At 45.1% G+C, this 23,496-nt stretch overlaps 1 protein-coding gene and 1 long non-coding RNA gene across 2 annotated transcripts; one reads left to right on the top strand and one right to left on the bottom strand.

Moving 5' to 3' along the window:
- The first annotated feature begins 2,317 nt into the window (after nucleotides 1-2,317).
- On the top strand, nucleotides 2,318-3,940 carry LOC121309878. The gene is made up of 2 exons (XR_005948710.1): nucleotides 2,318-2,375; nucleotides 2,528-3,940. It is a non-coding gene; the product is annotated as an uncharacterized LOC121309878 (long non-coding RNA).
- Nucleotides 3,941-12,005: 8,065 nt separating this feature from the next.
- Nucleotides 12,006-17,732, bottom strand: mcl1b (MCL1 apoptosis regulator, BCL2 family member b). Its single transcript, XM_041243048.1, has 3 exons — nucleotides 17,056-17,732; nucleotides 14,160-14,407; nucleotides 12,006-13,627 (listed from the first exon to the last, which is right to left on the bottom strand). Exons 1-3 carry the CDS (start codon nucleotides 17,576-17,578, stop codon nucleotides 13,511-13,513), a joined length of 888 nt encoding a protein of 295 aa, XP_041098982.1. The 5' UTR covers nucleotides 17,579-17,732; the 3' UTR covers nucleotides 12,006-13,510.
- Between the last annotated feature and the right edge of the window lie 5,764 nt (nucleotides 17,733-23,496).

Genomic DNA, 23,496 nt, shown 5'->3' on the forward strand with positions numbered 1-23,496 from the left:
ACCTCTCTGTGCTTTACAATGCTTCCCTATGCTTTACCAGACCTCTCTGTGCTTTACAATGCTTCCCTATGCTTTACCAGACCTCTCTGTGCTTTACAATGCTTCCCTGTGCTTCACTGTGCTTTCACTACACTTTTAGAATATTTAGCATTTTTCAAGGGCAGAAATAAATGCATAGATGTTTCACAAAGCTAACTTTAAAAAGATCAATACAGGACAAAACTTCTTTTTTTAAACTTGCCTAACCACAAACCGTACCCGAGCTGCGACAGCGTTGAGGTTTAAACAAGGTTTCAGTTTCACAAACGCTGTTGCAAACTTCTGCAGAAAAACAGAACTTCAAACTTTCATTCCCGGAACTCCGGTCACGTGACTTCAAGGAAAGCTCGGCCTTGCTTTTGTTGCTGTTTGAAGGTTTCGGTTGGGCTGCTCTGATTGGTTGTTGCTAAGGGCAGGCAGGGCAGATTCTCTCACTCAAGGTGTTGCAGGAGAAGTTGCTGAAAAGCCAGAGCTGTCATGTTGTATTGTTTTGTGTAACAATCTGTTTAAGTTGACCCGTTTTGGTTTTTAAACCTGCAGGGACCGTAACGACTTCACAGCAGTCCGGACAGAGTCTGTTCTACTGACAAAGCGAAACGTTTCCCTCAAGACAAACAAACGTACACAATCATTTTCCAAGCAAGGCTTTTATACAGCACTTGTTTTTCATGCAAAAATTGTCCAACATATTCGGTAGTCTATGTATGAGTTCTAATAGGCTTCTATTATAACAGTTTCCAATATTGATAGTACAGCAAAGTGTAATAAAGCACAGAGAGGTCTGGTAAAGCATAGGGAAGCATTGTAAAGCACAGAGAGGTCTGGTAAAGCATAGGGAAGCATTGTAAAGCACAGAGAGGTCTGGTAAAGCATAGGGAAGCATTGTAAAGCACAGAGAGGTCTGGTAAAGCATAGGGAAGCATTGTAAAGCACAGAGAGGTCTGGTAAAGCACAGGGAAGCATTGTAAAGCACAGAGAGGTCTGGTAAAGCATAGGGAAGCATTGTAAAGCATAGGGAAGCATTGTAAAGCATACGGAAGCATTGTAAAGCACAGAGGTCTGGAAAAGCATAAGGAAGCATTGTAAAGCACAGAGAGGTCTGATAAAGCAAAGCTTTTGGCCAGAGCTGTCGCTGTAAGGCACCCTCACCATCTTTGGTTCGGCTCTTACAGTGTTGTCTGTATTGAATCGTGGTTGCTACAGAGATGCCCGCTTTGCTACGCGATTGCACTGCAAGAGACGCCCCTCCCAATACAGCCAGTGCAAGTCCCTCAGATTCACTCTCAGTGTCTCTTGAAGTTGATTCAAGAGTCTTTTAATTTAGCCATCATTCAGCCATTCCGATTATTTCAATATTTTCTCTCTAAATCTACCAGGAGAATCCGATGCTGGTGTCACAGAATATATATTCCCCCCCCTGCTCCCTGGAACGAATCTTCCTTCCATCCCTAGGAACCAATATTCGGTTCCCCTTTGAGAATATTTGTCCCCCTTTTTTTTTTTTTTGGTAACAAAGTCATCTTTCTTTACAAACAAGTCCATGCATTTGAACTAAATGATAACCCTGTACCCTAAACCCTACCCCTAACTCGAACCTTGCCTCATCCAGCCCTCTGTGACAGGTCCAGTCTCACCTACCATAATACACGGGAACAGCCTGCAGATGTTTCTCACATTCACTAGCATGACACGCGCAGAATTTACACACAAATCGGCCAGAACAGCTCAAAGCAGATTCAAAGAAGAATCACAAGCAAAATAAAAATAACAAAAAAAAAAAACCCAGCACACTTAAAGTGATACTTAAGCCATTTTAAATAAGCCCAGTTCATTCTGTTTTTTCTCAACAAATTTCCATGAGTCATAATCCTTTAATAATCTTGGTGATTTAGGGAAAAAACGCTGAAGCTGGCTTTGTGTTGACATTAGAAACAGAACAGTTGATCTCGGTTGTCATAGCTACAGCTCACGGAGTTAGTCCGACCGCTGACTCTTGAGAATAAGAGTTGTATTACAGCCCAGATCACACAGACAGCGCGTTCTGCCTGTTATATTATTATTAATTATGTATTGAGCAGATGCTTTTATCCAGAGCGACTCACAGAGACCAGGGGGGTGAACTCTGCATCGTCAACAACTCCTGCTGCTGCTGCAGAGTCTCTTCCAATAGGACCTCGTTTGTTTTGCGTCTCGTCCGAAGGACGGAGCACAAGGAGGTGGAGTGACTCGCTCGGGGTCTCTCACACACACACAAGGAGGTGGAGTGACTCGCTCGGGGTCTCTCACACACACAAGGAGGTGGAGTGACTCGCTCGGGGTCTCTCACACACAAGGAGGTGGAGTGACTCTCTCGGGGTCTCTCACACACAAGGAGGTGGAGTGACTCTCTCGGGGTCTCTCACACACAAGGAGGTGGAGTGACTCGCTCGGGGTCTCTCACACACAAGGAGGTGGAGTGACTCGCTCGGGGTCTCTCACACACAAGGAGGTGGAGTGACTCGCTCGGGGTCTCTCACACACACACACAAGGAGGTGGAGTGACTCGCTCGGGGTCTCTCTCACACACACAGCGAGTCAGGGGCCTGTGCCTGTGCGTTTTCTTTAACCTCAGGATCACCGAGACTACCTTAAAAAAAAAAAAGAAAAGCGCTTTAAGCAAAACAAAACATGATGTAAGAGTTGGGAGCAGCAGGCTTGTGGACGGGATCATAAGACTGACAACAAGCGCTGACTCAATTAGAGTCAAGGCGCAACTTGTGGAAAACCAGCATTGCCGTTCAGTTCCAGGGCATGGGTCAAAAGCCACATGCCGAGATTAGGAAGACGCTGGACGCGGTTTTGGAGATATTTCTAAGAGCTGCACGCTTTAGAAGTGTTCTTTTCCTTCATCCTCCTTTGGGTGTGTTTGCAGAGACACGGAGAGAGGACGGTGATACCCTGGTATTGTGATAGAATATCTATTTAAACATGCAGAAACTGCACGGGCTTTATTGCTCAGAGTATTTACCAAGCGAGGGGGGGGGGCCGTGTGGGATCAGAGGGGGCCCATCCTCAGTCATTCTGACAGTGCAAGCGTGGGGCTGTGTTTCATGTGCTCTGTGTGTGTGTGTGTGTGTGTGTGTGTGTGTGTGTGTGTGTGTGTGTGTGTGTTCAGCCAATGACGTCGCATTTTCTGATCACCTGATCTCTCTCTCCGTTTTGCTAAATAGGAAGGCTCCAGACAATTGATTTGTTATTTTTTTTTTTTTTTTTAATAATTTCCGTCTCCCTCCAGCGACCCTGCAGACATTTCATTCACAATGCAAACAATTCACAGAAACATTCCATTTCTTGCTTCCTGATTCATAAACAGAACAGAGTTTCGTTTCAGAGACTCGATTTACTCCACTGAGGTCAATCCCTCATGCTCCTGTCAGAAGAATCGCTTCCCCAAAGCGACTTCCTCTTCATCCTTTGAAGAAGCAGCGATGGCACGCAAGCACAGGAGAGCGAACGCAGGCAAAGAACTCTGAGCCCCTTCAAATGAAACCTCAGCAATCCCCTCTCCTCTAAACAAATTACAAACAAGACTTACAAATCCATTCCCCGGCCTCTCACTAGCACGCTCCTCTACTTCAAAAGCTAAAACCTCATACTTCCTGCGCTGCAGGTCACCTTCACCCCCTTGGTTATACACTCAGATCTAGTGAATTCATCAGTACCGCTCTCTCTAATCCGCAGGCAGCAAAATTCAAGGCTGCAGTTCAATGCTAAGTTTCCACATTCTAGGGCTCTAAAACCAGAGACCACCTTTCAACTCTCTGCCCGATTCGCATGAATTCTCTTAAAAAACGTTTCGAAAAGGAACTACGTTGTTTTTTTGCGACCGTGTTCCGTTACCTGTCTGGAAAAGGAACCGGGACAGTTGCAAGCCACTGGGAAAAAAAAAAAAAAAAAGTAATCAGATTACAGTTTACTGAAAAAATGTAATCGGATTACGTTTAACGTGTTACTAAAATTGGAATCAGATTACAGTTAGGGCCAAAAGTTTTGCATCACCCTACGGAATTAATAGAGCCGAATGAATCCTGTTAAATAGTATTTTCTTTGATTACTAAACTTTTGGGCAGATCTGTATACAGTGTGCTTTAAGGAAGCAGGTGGAGCCAATAGTGCGAGTTCTGCATCACTGTCTGATGTCTTGGTGAGGCTGCCTGCTGTAATGGTTTTCTGCTGGTATCATCCTCAATAGAACCCACTGAGAACCAGCGGCCCTCCCACACGGAGGAACATGACCCACTGGTGACTCAGCAAGAACTGGGCAGCAACAGGAGTCTCCCTGATCCACTGACTGGCAACAAGCTACAGCCAACTAGACCACAGGCACAAATAATAAGGCTGTTTCATAATCAGGGACGACTGTGTTAATAAGACACAGCTCCTGTGACTGGAACAGGAACACTAAAAGCAATCTCTCTCTCTCTCTCTCTCTCTCTCTCTCTCTCTCTCTCTCTCTCTCTCTCTCTCTCTTATACTTGTTATAAAGAGGAACACAAATGGCAGGGTCTTGCGACGATGGCTGCTCTAAGATTGCACAGTGCTTGACGTCAGCGGTTTTGAGACAGGAATTGCAAAAGGAGAAGTCGTCGTCCCGTCCCGTCCCCCAAAAGAGGAAGCATTTCAGATCCAGTGCTTTCAAAACCAGATCACCGTGTTTATCCACTGCAATATTTATATATAATAAACCTCCCCACCCCCCAGAGAAAAGGGGGCTCCCTCCAGACCAGGGCAGGCTTGAGGCACGGAGATTGAACTGCTCCCTCCTTCCCTCCCTCACCCCCCTAAGAGAAAGGGCACTCCCTCCAGTCCAGGGCAGGCTTGAGGCACGGAGACTGAACTGCTCCCTCCCCTCCCCCCCTAAGAGAAAGGGCACTCCCTCCAGTCCAGGGCAGGCTTGAGGCAGGGAGACTGAACTGCTCCCTCCCTCACCCCTCTAAGAGAAAGGGGGCTCCCTCCAGTCCAGGGCAGGCTTCTATCAAAGCTTGTTAAGTCTGCTGTCTTTCCCATTGCGACTAAAACTCTTTTTTTCGAAGGGTTTATTAATTATTTTTTTAACAGGGAGTCACACAGCGTTTGTATATACATTACATAACGCATATCAGTATTGCAATGCATAAAAAGCTGCACGTTTACACAAAGACCTCTGTGCAACGGGTACGGCAACGTGCAATGCGCTGTACTCGACCCGCGGGCTGTTTTCGTCTTTTCAATGGTTACCTCACGTACACGAGCTAAATTTTTTTTTTTTTAAAGACATTTGGAGCACAAGCAGCACGTACAGCCCGGCGCTTCCGCCGAGGGGGCTTGTAGTTGCGTAATGAGACACGCTGTGGTACGTGCAAGGAGGCACAGCGAGATCTCCCCTTTCTCTACTCTGAATGCAGATTGTGTGTGTGTGACCGGGCTGTAATTAAATGTCTTTGAAAATGTTTTTAAAGGTCTGCTCTCTCTGCGATTGTGACAGAAACCGCTTTTAAACAGCCGAGTTTACGGCTTTGATATATTGCAGGTTTGCTGGGTTTTGCTGTTTAACTAGTTTAAAACGTGCTGTGCGTGCGTACGTGCGCGCTTTTACGCAAAGACGCTCGGCTGTTTTCCCCCCCCCCCCACAATGACATGTCTGTTTGTTTGTTTGTTTGTTTGTTTGTTTATGTGCGACCCTGTGCAGGTCACGGCCTGCGTGTTATATTACGTACTATGAAGGATTTTTTAACTCAAGTCTCTGACCGAACCCCCAGAGCCACGCTTAAAAAAAACGGGAACGTTTATCTTTTTTTTTTCCAGGGGGAATACACGATTGACTATTTCAATTACTTATTGAAAAAAAAAAAAAATGCACGCAAATTAAGCTTCAAGCTAGCAGCTGTTTGCTTGGGCTGGCGGGGAGGAGCGAAGCTGTTTTTGCATGCGTGTAGCTCACACAGGCTGCTAACTGCAGAGAGGCAATAACGCTATCCACGCTGCCAAGCCAGCCCGATGCCGTGTCGCGTAAACGCACTGACACGCAGCCCTAGACAGAGGGGAGAAACTGAGACCGGGGCTCGAATAGGGGGGAGGGGGGCAGCCCTTTACATGTTCTTAGGTGTCGTTTTCAAAATTATAATAAAAAAAAAGCTGGGGAATCCCATTGCAAGATCTTGCTTGTACCCTGGCTTTGATAAAATGAATGGTTTAAAATATATATATAAATGCATTTCCCCAATAATAATAATAATAATAATAATAATGATCCTGTAGGAGTCACACCCGTTGACAAGGTCAGGAAACAAAACCAAAACACGAAACAGGTCATTTTTGTACAAACAACGCGATCGACATAAACATGTTTGTCTGCAGTATTTGACCTGGGGATCTTGTGACACAGCCTGTGTAACGCGTTTTTGGAGACAGGAGAACACTGTACAGCTGATTAATGCAGGTAACACTGCAGAACAGGGCCTCTGTTTACCAGTAATGTCTGGAATCCTGTGCTGAGCATACAACAAAAATAACTTCTCACTGACCAAAAGAAAAGAGTGAACTTACGGTAATCCCTGTGCTTTACCAGATCTCTCTGTGCTTTACAATGCTTCCATATGCTTTACCAGACCTCTCTGTGCTTTACAATGCTTCCCTATGCTTTACCAGACCTCTCTGTGCTTTACAATGCTTCCCATGCTTTACCAGACCTCTCTGTGCTTTACAATGCTTCCCTATGCTTTACCAGACCTCTCTGTGCTTTACAATGCTTCCCTATGCTTTACCAGACCTCTCTGTGCTTTACAATGCTTCCCTATGCTTTACCAGACCTCTCTGTGCTTTACAATGCTTCCCTATGCTTTACCAGACCTCTCTGTGCTTTACAATGCTTCCCTATGCTTTACCAGACCTCTCTGTGCTTTACAATGCTTAGCTTGACAATGCTTTCTCAGTGTTTTATTACACTTTGCTGTGGGTTTTAGTACGGGGGAACTTATATAAGGCAAGGCACCCCGATACAGTATTCACCCAGCAGAGCTACTCCTGGCTGCCTGGTAACACGCAGCATTGCTAATGTTGGCGAGTGCGATTGCTCCCCTGCAAATAAACAAACAAACATACAAACAAACATACAAACAGGCCGTTGTTTGACTTTGCACTCGCATCCTGCAGCAAGAGGCGTTGCTGATGTAATCAGAAATCTCTAGGAAATACCACAGCAGTGTCTCTGTGTGACGGCAACAAACACGACGCGAGGAGGGGGAGGGGGAATCTGCGTGAACAGTATTGCTTCACCAATATTATGATGAGGGTGGGGTTCTGCCCACCAGAGATGCTGCTACACTCTGAGCCTCTCGTCTGATTATTGCAATCCCTTGCGTGCTGGTAAGACCTGCCACTGAACCGAGAGGGCTTCAGCTTCTCCAGAACTGCCAGACCGCTTTCACACGCTCGTCTTTCTCCAGCGCTCGGGTCCTTGCATTGGTTACACCAGCGAGCTGCCACCAGATTTTATTTTCAAATGTTTACGAGCGCATGTGTTTCTCTCGAAACTCCACATTCTCTCTCTCTCTCTCTCTCTCTCTCTCTCTCTCTCTCTCTCTCTCTCTCTCTCTCTCTATATATATATATATATATAGTGTCACATTTAAGAAATGGTTCTTACTGTCATTTTATATTTGGTTCCATAAAACATTTATAGCCGTGGCTATTTGCAGTAAATATAGACTCTAGCTCAGCAGTGCCCTGTGTTATTGTTGTCTCTCATGTAACAGACTGGTTCAAACACACTTGCTATTTAACTCCAGTAATCCACAATGCGGAACTCCGGCTCAGACATTACGAGCAGCGTTTGAGTCAGGCAGGGGTGTTTGGAAATCTGCCAGGGATTGATGTCATTCCGGGTGCTTTGGGCTCTGCTTTCCCAGGCTGGGAGAGCCAGTCTGGAATCACGAGTTCCTTGTGAATTTCCATCCGCAGCCCGGCAACTGTTTGCTTCCCAGCTTTTGTTATTCTGAAACGTTATCTAACCAGACTTTAGACTTTAAACAATCTGCAGATCTGGCCAGGTTTGCATCGCCCTGTGGGGTTTTAGGATGGAGACTGTCGTTTAAAAAGTGAAGCGCAAACAACAAAAATAAATAGAAAACAGCCAAGAAAATTAACAAAACAACGTATTTGGTACCTATCGCTCCAGGAGGCTTCAAAGTCCCGGCGGATATCTCAGGGCAGACCAGTCTGGACCAGTGGGATCGATTGATGGGACACCCTTGCACTATCAGATCCCTCAGTCTTAACCCCTACATTTTTACTTGGGCTTGAATTATTTTTTTGATTGTTTGCACCCACAAGCCCCTGCCCCCACTCTCACCAAACCCAGCATTCGAACCCTTTCGTCCAGCAGCTCCCCTTGAGACCAGGGGGGTGAACTCTGCATCATCAACTGCTGCTGCTGCAGAGCCACTTCCAATAGGACCTCGTTTGTTTTGCGTCTCGTCCGAAGGGCGGAGCACAAGGAGGTTCAGTGACTTGCTCACCCACACAGGGAGTCAGTGGCTTTGCTGGGATTTGATCCTCCTGGTATCAAGCCCCTTTCTTTAATCGCTGGACCAGCGAGCCTCCTTCGAGAAACAGGGCTGCTACAAACCAGCTCGCTGCTTCCGCTACTGAAAAAGCTTTGGAATGGGTTACCGAGCCACGCTGTCGATGCTGAATCACTGGGATCCTTTCAGACCCGACTTGACACAGTTCTGAGATCAATCAGCTGCTGGGAACCGGACCAGCGCTGACGGGCCGAACACGAGTTTGGATATTGTTATTAATGTTTTAGTTTAGTTTTTTTGACTTTATGCCCCCAGGCAGGGCCAGCACAGATATATCTCAACAACGCAGCTCGGATACAAAGAGAGACCAGATTCAATACAATACTACCAATTACTATACACACACACATACAATCTATTGTCAGAGCGGCACTGCAGAAAGCTCTCAATCCAGATCCTAAAAATGTTCTTCTGTATAAGAGCTGCGTCTCCGTGTTGCTGTCAGGAGGCTTTGCGTAACTAAAAAAGAAGCCAGTTGTCTTTTCAGCTGCTCGCTTTCCTGTGCAGGAGAGACGAGGCAGGCAGGGGAGGGCTGCAGAAGCCCTTCCTAAAATAGACTGAAAATCATTTGAGCTTCAAAAAAAGACCACCCCCCCCCCCCCCCCCCCCCCCACCACCCCCACCTCAGACCCCACCCCACACCCACTTCCTGACTACAGTGAGAAAAGTACAGTGCAGAAACCCTCACACAAGCTGCTCTCGACTATAAATATAATTGCAACTACCGCCTCCCGAGGACCCCCTTGTTCAGACTGCGCTTGTAGATCTCCTGATCCGCCCCTCCTGCTCTGCTCTGGACTCGTCTGCCCTCAGCACCATGTTACTGGATCCTCAGCTGATGCGCTATCCTTGCACTATTGCACTGCTAACAGTCACTGTAGATATAACTTGCTGTGATCCTAACTGACTGCATCCGAGTTCATATTGTATTCTAGCAGTGTTATTATTATACACGGCATCCTAGTTCATATTGGATTCTAGCAGCGTTATTATTATACACGGCATCCTAGTTCATATTGGATTCTAGCAGCGTTATTATTATACACGGCATCCTAGTTCATATTGTATTCTAGCGTTATTATTATAGCATCCTAGTTCATATTATTATACACGTTATTATTATACACGGCATCCTAGTTCATATTGTATTCTAGCAGTGTTATTATTATACACGGCATCCTAGTTCATATCTGGCATCCTAGTTCATAGATTCTAGCAGCGTTATTATTATACACGGCATCCTAGTTCATATTGTATTCTAGCAGTGTTATTATTATACACGGCATCCTAGTTCATATTGTATTCTAGCAGTGTTATTATTATACACGGCATCCTAGTTCATATTGGATTCTAGCAGCGTTATTATTATACACGGCATCCTAGTTCATATTGTATTCTAGCAGTGTTATTATTATACACGGCATCCTAGTTCATATTGTATTCTAGCAGTGTTATTATTATACACGGCATCCTAGTTCATATTGTATTCTAGCAGTGTTATTATTATACACGGCATCCTAGTTCATACTGTATTCTAGCAGTGTTATTATTATACACGGCATCCTAGTTCATATTGTATTCTAGCAGTGTTATTATTATACACGGCATCCTAGTTCATACTGTATTCTAGCAGTGTTATTATTATACACAGCATCCTAGTTCATACTGTATTCTAGCAGTGTTATTACTATACACAGCATCCTAGTTCATATTGTATTCTAGCAGTGTTATTATTTGCACTTGCTGTAAACTACACTGTGTTTCAATATGAAGCTTGCATTGTAACCCTGCGCTGCCCTGTAACACCCCTGTGAGTCATCTGGGATAAAGGCGACTACCAAATAATTTGGTGCAAATACACTTATGCTGCAGTAATTTCAATTATAATCACACGAAAGAGTCACAGAAATGTTAGTGTGGTCCAGTGGAAAAGGGCTTGTAAGCACGAGGTCTCTGGTTCAAATCCCAGCTCAGCCATGGACCCGCTGTGGGACCCCGAGCGAGTCACTGAACCTCCTTGTGCTGCGTCTTTGGGGCGAGACGTTGCTGTAGGTGACTCAGCAGCTGATGCATGGTTCACACGCCCTAGTCTGCAAGTCTCCTTGGATAAAGGTGTTTGCTAACGATAGCTCCGCCACACCCCTCAACGTGTTCATTCTGCCCAGGAGTAAGCACTGGCGGAAATAAACTACAAAACGCATTTACTTTCCAGACAATGGGGAAGCTTCCCAAAAACGGTTTAAAATCCAAGAAGGACGTTCTCTCTGTGTAAAAAAAAAAAAAAAAAACACACACAAGAAACCAGACTTTAAGCAGGGAGGGGAGGGGGTGTGTGCGCATATTCAAACAGCAATTGCTCAATTACACAGCAATTCATGTTTAAAAAACACATTTATTACACCCCAAAAACCAATTAAACTCAAATGACACATACGAAAGATTTAAAAAAAAAAAAGTCATACTGAAATAAAAACATGAAATAAATTCATGGAACGACGCAGTCTTGCGAGTTTTATTTTGCGAAATACTTGCAGGGAGAGACTGGTTAGCTAGCTTGCTGCCGTCACTCGCTTCCCCTCTTTCTCGTCTGGCTGTCATGGCAACAGAATGGAAATAAGGAAGCAGGCGGTTTCAATTGAAGCCTCTACTCCAGGATTTGAAAGGGCGGCACTGCTTGTATCTATCATTAGACTGCTATTTTACACACATTTCAAAGATATTCAAGGCTTGGGAGTTTCCTGCTCTGTTTATATAACTGAAAGGATTGGCATGTTGGCGGTAGACATATGATTCTTTAAGCCATCTATTCTACTTTTAAAATCTCAATTCTGAAGTTTTCAGTCGATGCAAATTTTTTTTTTTGGCCGATAGGTGTTGGTGCAGAACTGAATGGAAGTCGCTGGTTTGCATGCGCCGATCAGGAAGCGCTGCGACAGGCAAATGCAAAAACGAAGCCAGCCGACCACGTGAAGAGGCTGCAGGTGAAACACACACCCAACCCTGGTACTGAGAACCTCCCGGACCGGTCCCGGGTTCGCTTAAGGGAGAGTTTCGTCAATGGGTTAGTTTCACACGGACTCTCTCTCTCTCTCGTTAGATCTCCTTACAAAGTCAAATCCCTCCCCCCTCGTCATTTTTCCAGCAATTCAACGTGAATGTAAAATTATTCAGCAGGTTTCATTCAACTTGAAGCTAAATTAGTTCATTCTGGAGGGGGCAGATCCAACAAAAAAAATCTGGAAACAAATGATTCCCTGCAAGACCAGGGCTCATCTCTGTGAAAAACATGCAGAAGATCAGACTACCTACCCCCCCCCCCAAGAAAAAGAAAACCGATAGCAACAAAAACCACGCAAAATAAAAGCATTTTAAAAATTTAGATATTTAATATCTACAAATTTGTACAACATTTTACATTGGGAGATGGGAGACACTCTGCAGTTGGATGATTATTGGAGCCACTGTTCCTGCACATACAGAGCTATGCCGGTGAAAGTGTGCGTTATAGTCTGGTTATGAAGTGAATGCAGTTTCTAATCTCTAGATTACAGTATTATATCAATAGCTGGCAGCTTCTGTAGCACTCCCACATATAATATATATCTATGTACAATACAAAAATACACTTCAGCTGGACAAAGGTGAGCACCACGCCACACAGCAGGAGTTCATCCCAGAGACAAATACTTAAGCTATTTGAAAAAGCCCATCAAGGATGTTAGGTCTGAAATTTCAAGTTTGGACACTGCAGCGACTGATTTGCTAACTTGCAGAATTATTTTCAATGACTAGCGAATCAATGAGAGAGAAACTGCAAGCCATCCTTTTGTCACAATCCTCATTTATAAAACAAGCTCTCCCAGCATTCATGATCTCGGGTGCTATATTAAGAGACTACACATCTGTTACCCTATTAAATTTAAACAGGAACCGTAGAGAACAAAATAAGAAACCAGTTTCTAAAAACTTTTGTTTTTAAAAAGCTGCTGGCACACTTAATTACGGTCAACTGAAGTGAGAATTACAAACGACTAATAACTTAGTCGCATAGAAAAGAGATTTAAACTGAAGACAGAACATATGTATTCTGTATTAAAAGCTGCAAAACAAATTAAAATGTTTAATTGCAATGCAGTAATCATTTAGTAATCTGATCGATTTGGGGGGAGGGGGGCAAAAATAGGATTTCAAAACACTTGCTAAAAAGACAAAAACACAGGACATTTCTCAAATAAAAATTTATTACAAAAATAAATCTCTCTCTCCTCTCCTCCCCTCCCCCCCAAACCGAGGGTAAACAGGTGTGCCAGCGACCAGAGCCTGCACTACTGTCCAGGTCGGGAAACATTTTAGATTCAACGGTGCGATAGCCTGTCACCCCCCCCAAAAAAACACCCCAATCAAAAAAAAAAAAACTTAAACAAGCTCCCCTTAATCTAGAGGGAAAGCCATACCAGGGGTGTCGCTGTGTAACTTAAACACTTTGAAATCTGGGGTTACATTCACGCTCAAATTTAGCTGCGATGTTTTAAAAGCACCAAAAAATTTACAAAAAAATAAATAAAAGGAGCGTCTAGGAATCCATCCCGTCCTCCGGTCTCCAAACTGTAGTGAGTTTTAGAAAACTGTGCCTGGAGAACTCCTCTCTGGACCCCCCCTCCACCAGCACAGAGACACCCCTGGTCTGTGCCCCCTACCCTCTCTAGGGTAGACTGTGTTCCTCAAAACTGCACCCCCTTTGCCAGGTCAGTCACAGAACTCTGTTTCAGACAGGGCTGGGAAGCAGAGTCTTTCTTTCTGAATGGACAGACATTCTACGAAGAGATAGTCCAGACTCTTTGGGGAGTCCCCTCCCCTCTTCCCCCCTCCTCTCATCTCATCAGCAGCGCGATGCCGGCGCCGATACCTGCAAGGCCAGCGAACGTCATCAGAGCGTTCCTCACGCTGGACTCTGTGTCCTCCACATGGAAGAAATTCACAAAGCCTTCCTGCAGAACAGAGAGAAAAAAAAAAATTAGAATGTTTCTCAATGTATTATTACAACAGTGAAGAATCTGGTAAAGACGGGCCGTCAGACGATCAAACCATCTATTTCCTCAAAATATTCAAAGATTGACAGTCAAACATGTTTGTAACTAAAATGAAGCACATCTATCGCTGCCTCCATCTCTCATTCTCCTCAAAATGATTCCACAGTGCAGATTTTCCAGTTAATTGTTTCTCTACAAGAATGGATGCCCAAATGTCTTGAACCTTTTATGGTACACAAGCCTGGCAGTTTTATTATTTTGCAACAAGGCGCATGAAGCAGGGTTTACAAAACCTGAACTGGCCGGGCTGGAACTGACCGCCCAAAAACTGCTTCATCCTCGCGATAGAGTCACGCTCTGAGAAACGCACCAAGAAGAGAGCGGTCGGGCAAGCAGCCCTCGCTTCCTTGTGCGCGGTCCAGTCTGTCCCACCTCCCCCTCCCCGGCATGGCGCCCCCTCCTGGCGTGAGAAGACAGCACGCTCACTCACCCACGCTCCGTTGTTGAGCATCCACTCGCTCTTATCCCGGAGGAGGAAGGAGCTGATCCTCTCTCCCAGGGGCTCGATGCAGTGCTCCAGACCGCTCTGCTTCAGGTGCTTGGCCACCACCGCCCCGAATGCCACCAAGCTCACCACGCGGCCCCAGTTCGTGGTCCCATCGCTGAACAGGCTCTCCGCCACGCCCGTCACGAAATCCACCTCTGTTTTCTGCCCTACGTTCAGCTTGTTGATCATTCCTGGGAAAGGAGGAAGAGAAGAAAAAAAAATGCTATCAATTTCCAAAGCTCGGAATTTGTAAACCACAAGTATAGAGCAAGCCACTACAGAGCAGCTTCACCCATTCCCGGTTGCAAAACCAGCTGGATCAGCCCCAGTGTGTACAGACAACAAGCTCAGGTGTGTGACTACTCAGTGAAGCCAGGAACAGATCACACTGCTGTGCAACAGGAGGGGGGGTTCCCCAACAATGCTCAACAGCCTGGGCTAAAAACAGGTCCTGCTGTTCCAGCCCACCGTTTCCCTTTAGGAAATAATTACTCAATTGTTTTATATTTGCATTCCCTTTTGCGGTGTAGTCATGTCAGACTGACTAATCACCTTCTCTGCAACCGAAACTCAACACACCCTTCCCCACCCCCCCCAGGGAGAGAGAGCCTGCGTGAAGATGGAACTGTTAAAACCGCAGCCACGCAAACCCTGCGCCTGCGAGGGAAACGACAAGCCAGCCCCTTCCAAAACGTAAACACCGACAAACCCACTCGCTGGGGAACTGCTAGAGACACAACCCCGACAGGCAAGAGACTTGCATCCCACTATAGAGGAATCTCATTCAGCTTCACAAAGTCCAACAAAATCCCTCTCCACAATGCCACACCTACTGAATTCATCATCCAACATATTCAACTGCACGCCACTTTGGAGTGCTCCCCTCCTGTAGGGTTACAAAAAAAAAGTGATTTCAAAAACATATGAAAAATACTATCATGGCTTCTTTCTGTTTGATTTTTTGCAATCATGTTATCCAATAAAACACCTCAAATAATTTAAAGTCAGTCCTAAAATTCTAGGCGATGCAAAACATTTGCCCAGAGCTGTACAGCAGAGCGTCCCTCTCCCACAGGTGTGTGAACCGCCAAAGCATGGGGAGGAGGGGGACTTAAAAGCCTACAAAATTCAAAACCACCCCACTACTAAGCTTCAGAAACCAAATGAAAATGAAGAGCCTCTCCAGTTCAGTGGAAAGAGGGGGATGGACTGGATCAAGCCTCATTGCCATGGGAATCAATCCACATAGCTGGATTGTAAACATCCTCGCTCTGAAAGTCAGCAGGCTTCGCTTCTGTGGTTTGGGCTTGGAGACAAACCCTGCAGCATGGCTGGCAATCCTCAGGAGATTAATTTAGACGCTATGAATTGTTTCATCTTCCCTATTTTCTTCTTTGGGGGGTGACTTGTTATCTGTCAACAACCACTCCTTCCTGGTTTGCCTCCCTGCGTGGCTAAGATTGCAGTTCAAATATTTCTCTTGTTTGTTGCTCTGCTCACAATGAAAGCGATAGCCCCAATAAGCGGCATTGGGCTTGTTTTGAAGCGAGTCGCGGGTTGGGATTTGCACTCTAAAAACAAGCAAGCTGTACAAAACCTCAGTTCAACCACCGCCCCAGTCTCTCTAGAGACTACCTATGGAAAAAACAGACATCCATCCGTGTGGGGGAGGGAATTAACAGCGTTTGGAAAGAGCTCCTCAATTAAGGGGCGTGTAAAAAAAAAAAAAAAAACGAGTTTCTACAAAACTATTTCGGGGGGGGAGTCGCACCAATCTCAATCAAAACAAAATCGATCACAATCTCTCCTAATCTCGATATAAAACTTGCGTGTTCAGAGCTGCATCTGAAATACCATCGTTCTCGTTTTACGCCGCGGCTCGGTTATGTATTTTATTCATGCATTATAAACATGTATTAATGTTTAAAGACACGAATGCGCGTAGACACCCAAATGCGTAAACCAGCCCCGCATCCTTCAGCGATCATTGCTACAGGAAACACTGAAACTATCCTTAAAAAAGCACCTTTTACAACTCCCCCCCCCAACAGATTTCAGCAATGCGGGTTTAATTTTGCAATAAAACGAGGCGCGATCCTGGAGAGTCCAGCTGCACAGAATCAACTGCGATCCTACCGAGAAACTAAACCGACCCTTTTGGTCAGACACCCCCCCCAAGGACCAGACCCCCTCCTCACCCCCCGAGCTACCTACGACCTGCTCGATCTAGATGGGGGGGGAGGGCGACGTGCTTAGTTGAACTGCGATGGCTCTTTGATTTGGCTAAACCGAACCCCAAAACTGTGGGGGGGGGGGTTTTGGTCTGGGGGAGGAGCTGGGCTCGATGCGAGGGTCACGAAGTCGATCTAGTGGGGGGGGGGGGGAGGGCGACTAGAATCTTGATTTGCGCTAGGATGGCTCTTTGATTTGGCTGGCTTGGTGGACCTGGGTGGGGGGGGGGGGGGCTCGCACCCCCTACCGCACTGCAGTCCCCCCCCGGGCTCCATGGGGTGCTTCAGAGCTCAGCCAGCTCGCACCCCCTACCATAAACAGCCTTATATTAAAACCAGATTAAAAACAAACACGATACGGGCTTTCCAGCAAACCAAACTAACATTGCAAAAGCGTGCCAGGTGTCTGCATACTAGAGACGGTCCACCAACACCCCCACCCCCCCCAAAAAAAAAACAAAATCAGAGGTATATCAGATTTGACCTGGTCTGCCTTGGGTCTGAATGCCAAACAGAGCAAGGGAAGCTGGCGGAGAAAAGCAAACCCGCACAGACGCGTTATAATAACATTTAGAGAGAGCCCGCTCTGCACGGCGTGCGGTCCTCACCGTTGAACGCGTACTGGTGCTTCTCGATCACGCCGTCCGCGACTCGCCTCAGGGTCTCCAGCGGCTCGCTTCGGCTCCGAGCAGCGGCCGGCAGACCCGCGTACCCCCGCAGATACTCCCCGATGATCGCCCTGGTCTCCCGGGCGAGCCGCCCGCCCGGGCGAGGCTCCTCGAAGCCCGGCACCCCCCCGCAGACCGGGGTGTCGGGGGAGGACGGCAGGGACCCGTCCTCGTTGGTGCTCAGCGGGAAGCCGGGCAGCCCTTTGGCTTTGCAGGCGATCCGGGCGGGTTTGGAGGTCCGAGCGGGGCAGGAATCGGGTTCGTCCGAGCGGTGCGGCTCTTCGGGTTTTTCCGCCAAGCCTCGGACGAGCTCGGGCTCCCCGCGCGTCCCCGCGTCCGCTCCCGCGCTCCGCTCTGGAAGGAGATGCGCGTACCCGCCGGGGCCGCCATTCCCGCAGCACAGATTCAGCTGAACGACAGAGTTGGGGGAGGTCCGCTTCAAACCCAGCAGCGTCAGGCTCATCCTTCTCCGGCTTGACTCGGTCACACAGACAAAACAAATAATAAAAAAAAAGGCTAAACTCGGTTTATTTGAAGAAAAACCCCGAAAACAAACGCGCTTTCGCTCTCCTGTCCCGCCTCTGCTGTCTTCTTCGTCGGAGACTTTAACGGAAGCTGCGCGCTCCCACCCTCCTTTATATACCAGCCTGGCTCCTCCCCCTCCCGTGACGCCACAGTAGAACGCGTCCGGCGTGCTCTACGCCTGGGCTTTCCGTGCGCTTTCTTGTCTTCCTTTGCAGCGACGTACTGTGCGTAAGGACTTTTATCTGTTTTAAAACCAGAAAGTACACTTTCCCCCCCTGTCACCTATATCCGATATAAATACATGCATTTACCGGGCTTTTCAATGTGTGCTGGTATTCAAAATTACACGTCAATAAAACACACACGCACTGGACACTCATTCATTAGTTTGAGATATTTGGTTTTTTTCCTGATATCACGAATATAATACATCTATGAAATGTGACTGAGATACTGCAATATTAAACACGTGTTCTTTTTTATAATAATAATAATAATAATAATAATAATAATAATAATAATAATAATAATTGCTGTAAAACTATATATATATATATATATATATATATATATATATATATATATATATATATATATATATATATATATATATATATATCACGTATATATTTCTGAATTATCACACATCAATTGCAGTTTTGGTTCGCAGGAGGAAATATGACCCTTTAATTTTCCACATGGTCTCTCTCTCGCGTCTCTGAAACAACATTGTTTAAGAACGATCGAGAACATTCGAGTTATGTCAACAGCTAATTATTCTACAGCCCCGAGAGGCAATGTAAAGCAATTAACGAACAAACAAACAAACAAACAAACAAACAACACTGTAAACTAAACTCGAAGCAACGAGGAAGCGGAGAGTCACTGTCTTTTTCTTTCGCATTTGAAGATGTGGTTTCAGGTGGTAACACTAGGGGGCGGTATAAAGCCGAGGGCAGAATCTCTACACAATCTTCGGTGCAGCTTCTCTGGTCACGAATAATGTCTAATTGTTTGTTTTGATGTGTCGTGTTACCTCGATTGGGTGTGACTGCAGTCTCAGGCGCAGCTCTGTAAGAGTAATTGGGTAATTATCTGTACAGTAAGTCAGTCTGTCAGTAAGAACAAAACGTACATAAATACACACATAAAGGCGTGGGTGCAACAAGGTTTCATCCCCCAAAACAGCACGCTAACCTTCTAGGTGAAGGGTCTCCGCAGAATCACGGTCTTCTGATGTCACTTCCTCCCAGACCAAATTTAGAAGTCAGGCCAGTCCGATGAGTGAAATCCTATACAGAGGGGGTGCAATTCAATATGATAACAAGGGAACATTATTCAGCAGCTTTCACTGGACTCTATGAAGCTGAGTGAGTTCATTCTATATAGAGGGGGTGCAATTCAATATGATAACAAGGGAACATTATTCAGCAGCTTTCACTGGACTCTATGAAGCTGAGGGAGTTCATTCTATATAGAGGGGGTGCAATTCAATATGATAACAAGGGAACATTATTCAGCAGCTTTCACTGGACTCTATGAAGCTGAGGGAGTTCATTCTATATAGAGGGGGTGCAATTCAATATGTTAACAAGGGAACATTATTCAGCAGCTTTCACTGGACTCTATGAAGCTGAGGGAGTTCATTCTATATAGAGGGGGTGCAATTCAATATGTTAACAAGGGAACATTATTCAGCAGCTTTCACTGGACTCTATGAAGCTGAGGGAGTTCATTCTATATAGAGGGGGTGCAATTCAATATGATAACAAGGGAACATTATTCAGCAGCTTTCACTGGACTCTATGAAGCTGAGGGAGTTCATTCTATATAGAGGGGGTGCAATTCAATATGTTAACAAGGGAACATTATTCAGCAGCTTTCACTGGACTCTATGAAGCTGAGGGAGTTCATTCTATATAGAGGGGGTGCAATTCAATATGTTAACAAGGGAACATTATTCAGCAGCTTTCACTGGACTCTATGAAGCTGAGGGAGTTCATTCTATATAGAGGGGGTGCAATTCAATATGTTAACAAGGGAACATTATTCAGCAGCTTTCACTGGACTCTATGAAGCTGAGGGAGTTCATTCTATATAGAGGGGGTGCAATTCAATATGATAACAAGGGAACATTATTCAGCAGCTTTCACTGGACTCTATGAAGCTGAGGGAGTTCATTCTATATAGAGGGGGTGCAATTCAATATGTTAATAAGGGAACATTATTCAGCAGCTTTGAACGTCATGTGATTATCCTCTGGAACAGGACATTCAGAACCTCAGTGACACATGTCATGCTGTGCCTTTTTCACTCATGCTCTTACTCAGTTGTCTGGAATGTTCAGGGCGGGGAAACCCGTGATGTCATTTTCCAGATGATGTCACGTTCTGGACCACGAAGTGAACCCTGCCGAATCTACCACCGTGTTTTTGCACTCTAGTAATTCCAGTTTTATTTGGTTTGCCATGCTTATTAATATGCTTTCTCTGTGCTTTCTTACACTTTGCCGTGCTTTTACTATGGAAAGAGGTGCGAACAACAAACTTGCTGTAATTTTCCCTGCCTGATATTTGTGCCTTGCCTTCTCGACCTGCTGTAATTATCAATATCCACACATGTTCAACACAAGGGCCATGCTCATCTCAATATATACCAGCAAGGAACAAATCAATTTTTCTTGAGCCGAGCTGTCTGGTGTGCCGCGCAGCGTCCTGAAACCTAAAGTCTCCTGAAACCAGGCTGCAAGCCGCAGGGCAGCGCCTTCGCGTTCCCTTCGGATTTAGACAATGCTAGCATTCTTCACATGCCATGTGATTATATTGACGCGAACATTCCAGCTGTTTTTGTTTTTTTTCTTCATTTTTAGGTCAGAACTGGTACGATCCGGTTCATTCTCTCAGTAGCTGATCGAATCTGCTGGATAATTCCTGTAGAAACAAGGGGCGCAGGTCTAGAGCCCCTTGTTTAAACAGACACAGTGGTGTGAGACCACCGGCAGACACTGTGCGTTTGATCAGGAGGATTGATTATGATTGGATTACTAATTTAATCAGGCTAATCTGCAAGGAGACAAGCTGAAGATAAAACGCTGGATTCTTTCTGACAATGGAAAGCCATTGTTGTCTATCAGCTGTATTCTGGTGCCACCTGGTGGATGAGACTCGAAATTACACCCTTAAAAATGTTATATGATTTCATAATTGCGACAGAACACACACACCTCGAATTAGTGTAAAATTTTATTTTAAATACCGACCAAAAAAAAATATTTCCCCTCAAAACTGCTCCCCAGACTTTTTGAATTAGTTGATACACATTTCTATTTTTTTTTTATTTAAAATACTACTACTAATAATAATAATTTTAAATATCATCGATATCTGGAGTTATTGTCTCTGAAAGGAAATTCTTTTTAAAAGATGATACAATCCCTAGATATGTTTTTTAAAATTATTATTATAAAATTCTTTAAATGCATTTTTGTTTAAAAAGCTGTTTGTGGTGAACTCTACGTGGTACGAGAAATGTCCGAGAAATATAGTATCCCACAGCTTTCGGATTTATTGACAGCACGCCAGTTTGTTTAAAGTCCCTGGTCCTCGGCATCCCGTACTGGTTTTCACTGCAACAGCTCTCAATTACTAAACCAAACCTTGCACTGCACTCAGAAATCTGCTTGACGCTTTTTTAAATCGTTCTCGGCTTCCAAGAAGCTGCAGATTTCAAATTAATGATCCGATTTTACAGCCAACTTGAAACCTCCACGTGTTCCAAGAGCTGATAACAATTTAAAAAGGGTCCAATTAAGCAAATGATCAGATCAATTCAGGGTGTGGTTCAGTAACTGCGAGCTGAGCTGGAATGAGACATGGCAGGGGGTCCCCCAGGAGCAGGGTTGGGGGTCCCTCAGTTAAGAGGGGTACAGCTGCAGTGGATTATGTGTGAATAGATCTTGTGTGAGCCCCACTGGTTCAGGAATTTGTAAAATAATTCAGACTTATCAGCATAGTCAATAATAATAATTTAGCAGACTCACAGAGACCAGGAGGGTGAACTCTGCATCATCAACAACTCCTGCTGCTGCTGCAGAGTCTCTTCCAATAGGACCTCGTTTGTTTCACGTCTCGTCCGAAGGACGGAGCACAAGGAGGTGAAGTGACTCGCTCAGGGTCTCTCTCACACACACAGGGAGTCAGTGGCTGAGCTGGGATTTGAACCTCTTGGTATCAAGCCCCTTTCTCTAACCGCTGGACCACCAAACAGGGATAGAGGGAGTAAACAAAATGAACCAAGCAAAACACATTTAGCATTAGGGAAAAAAAATAATAATTATAAATGAAAGACCAAAAAAACAATTATAATCAAAAAGAGTATATTTCTATTTACAAACGTGGCTGGGATCAGAAGCATAATATCTCAAGATACTGTACAAAAAACAAACACGTTCATTTTCTATTCTTTACAAAACGCCCCATATCGTTTCAAGCGCTAAATTATACAGTCCCTTCAATTCTCCATTCACTGCCCCCTGGTGTTGACAAGCGGGGCTACATTATCCCATCGTTCAGAATGCATGGTCTGAGAATCAGACCGTGACGCAATCTTTCACATATCCTCTCTAGCGTCCTTTCACAAGCAATAATACATTTACAAGCACAAGGATTCCTTTTCAGAGCGGCGTCTGCTTCTTCAAATCGGGGAAGATCTGGACTATCGAAGGCAGGGCTGCCCCTCCCAGTCCCGGTTCAAGCCCAGTTCCTAAAATAAACCTCCGTGGGGATCCTGAAGAAGTGGATCAAACTCTCGTTTTATCTGCTGAACCTCCTGGACTGGGCCTAGGATCTACACTCTAGGGTCTAATATATTATATATTAATTAAAGACTCATTAGTTTTCACCCTCATTGAATTAAACCACCTAACTCTTAAAGAAATCCTTCGTGCCTGGCTGTCTATGTAAACTCTACATCTGTTTATAACTTTGTATTTATTTACAGTGTTTTTTTTAAAAGGTTGTATTTCTCAGCAATGCCAGAAGCAGGAGATATACAAACGTGCAACAAAATGAAAATAATAATAAAAACACAATACAGGTTGAAAGACTTGTTCTCTCCGCCCGTAAACCTTTAAAAAAACCCCCAAAAAAACACAAATCCATTTTTACAGAACCAACCCTGCCACCCACACACTTAGCGTTCAGTTTCAAACATTTCCCTGCAGCCAAGAAATAAAAACAAAAAAAACCCAAAACTTTTCAGTGCTTTTCTTTCAAACCTCTGAAGTTCTTGTCCTGCGTCAAAAGGTGACTGGGAGTGGGGGTGGGTGTTATAATAAAACTAAGTTCGGAAGTTCTCACGTTTGTGACTCGGGTCTTAATTTGTGTAAAGCAGAGGGATCGCGAAGCCTCTGCCCTGCTGCTTGCAGCCTGGTTTCAGGAGACTGTAGGTTTCAGGACGCTGCACGGCACACCAGACAGGGAGACTCGGGGGTTTGATACAGCAAACCTCAAACTAGGGTCTCCCCGGGGGGTCTCCTGAAACCAGCTTTCAAGCCGCTGAGAAAGCAGCTTCGTGTTCAGCTCTACTTTGCCGCAAGCAGAGGAGGGATACATCTTTACTGCATTATTATAAAACATCAATTAACACCCATAATAAAGTCCAACTAAAAAAATAATCGACAGACAGACTCTTCAGGTATTATTAAAGGATCTGGTCGAAACTAAAATCTTGACTGTTTCTGAGATCTGCTTCAGGACTTTGCCAGCCTTTGCTAAGGGCAGTAGTTTGAGGTTAATTTTAAAATTAAACAGAAGCTCAAGATATCCAAGCTGGGGGTGATGTACTGTAGAATATATA

Source organism: Polyodon spathula, unplaced genomic scaffold, assembly GCF_017654505.1.
Source record: "Polyodon spathula isolate WHYD16114869_AA unplaced genomic scaffold, ASM1765450v1 scaffolds_1563, whole genome shotgun sequence".
Lineage (NCBI taxonomy): Eukaryota > Metazoa > Chordata > Actinopteri > Acipenseriformes > Polyodontidae > Polyodon > Polyodon spathula.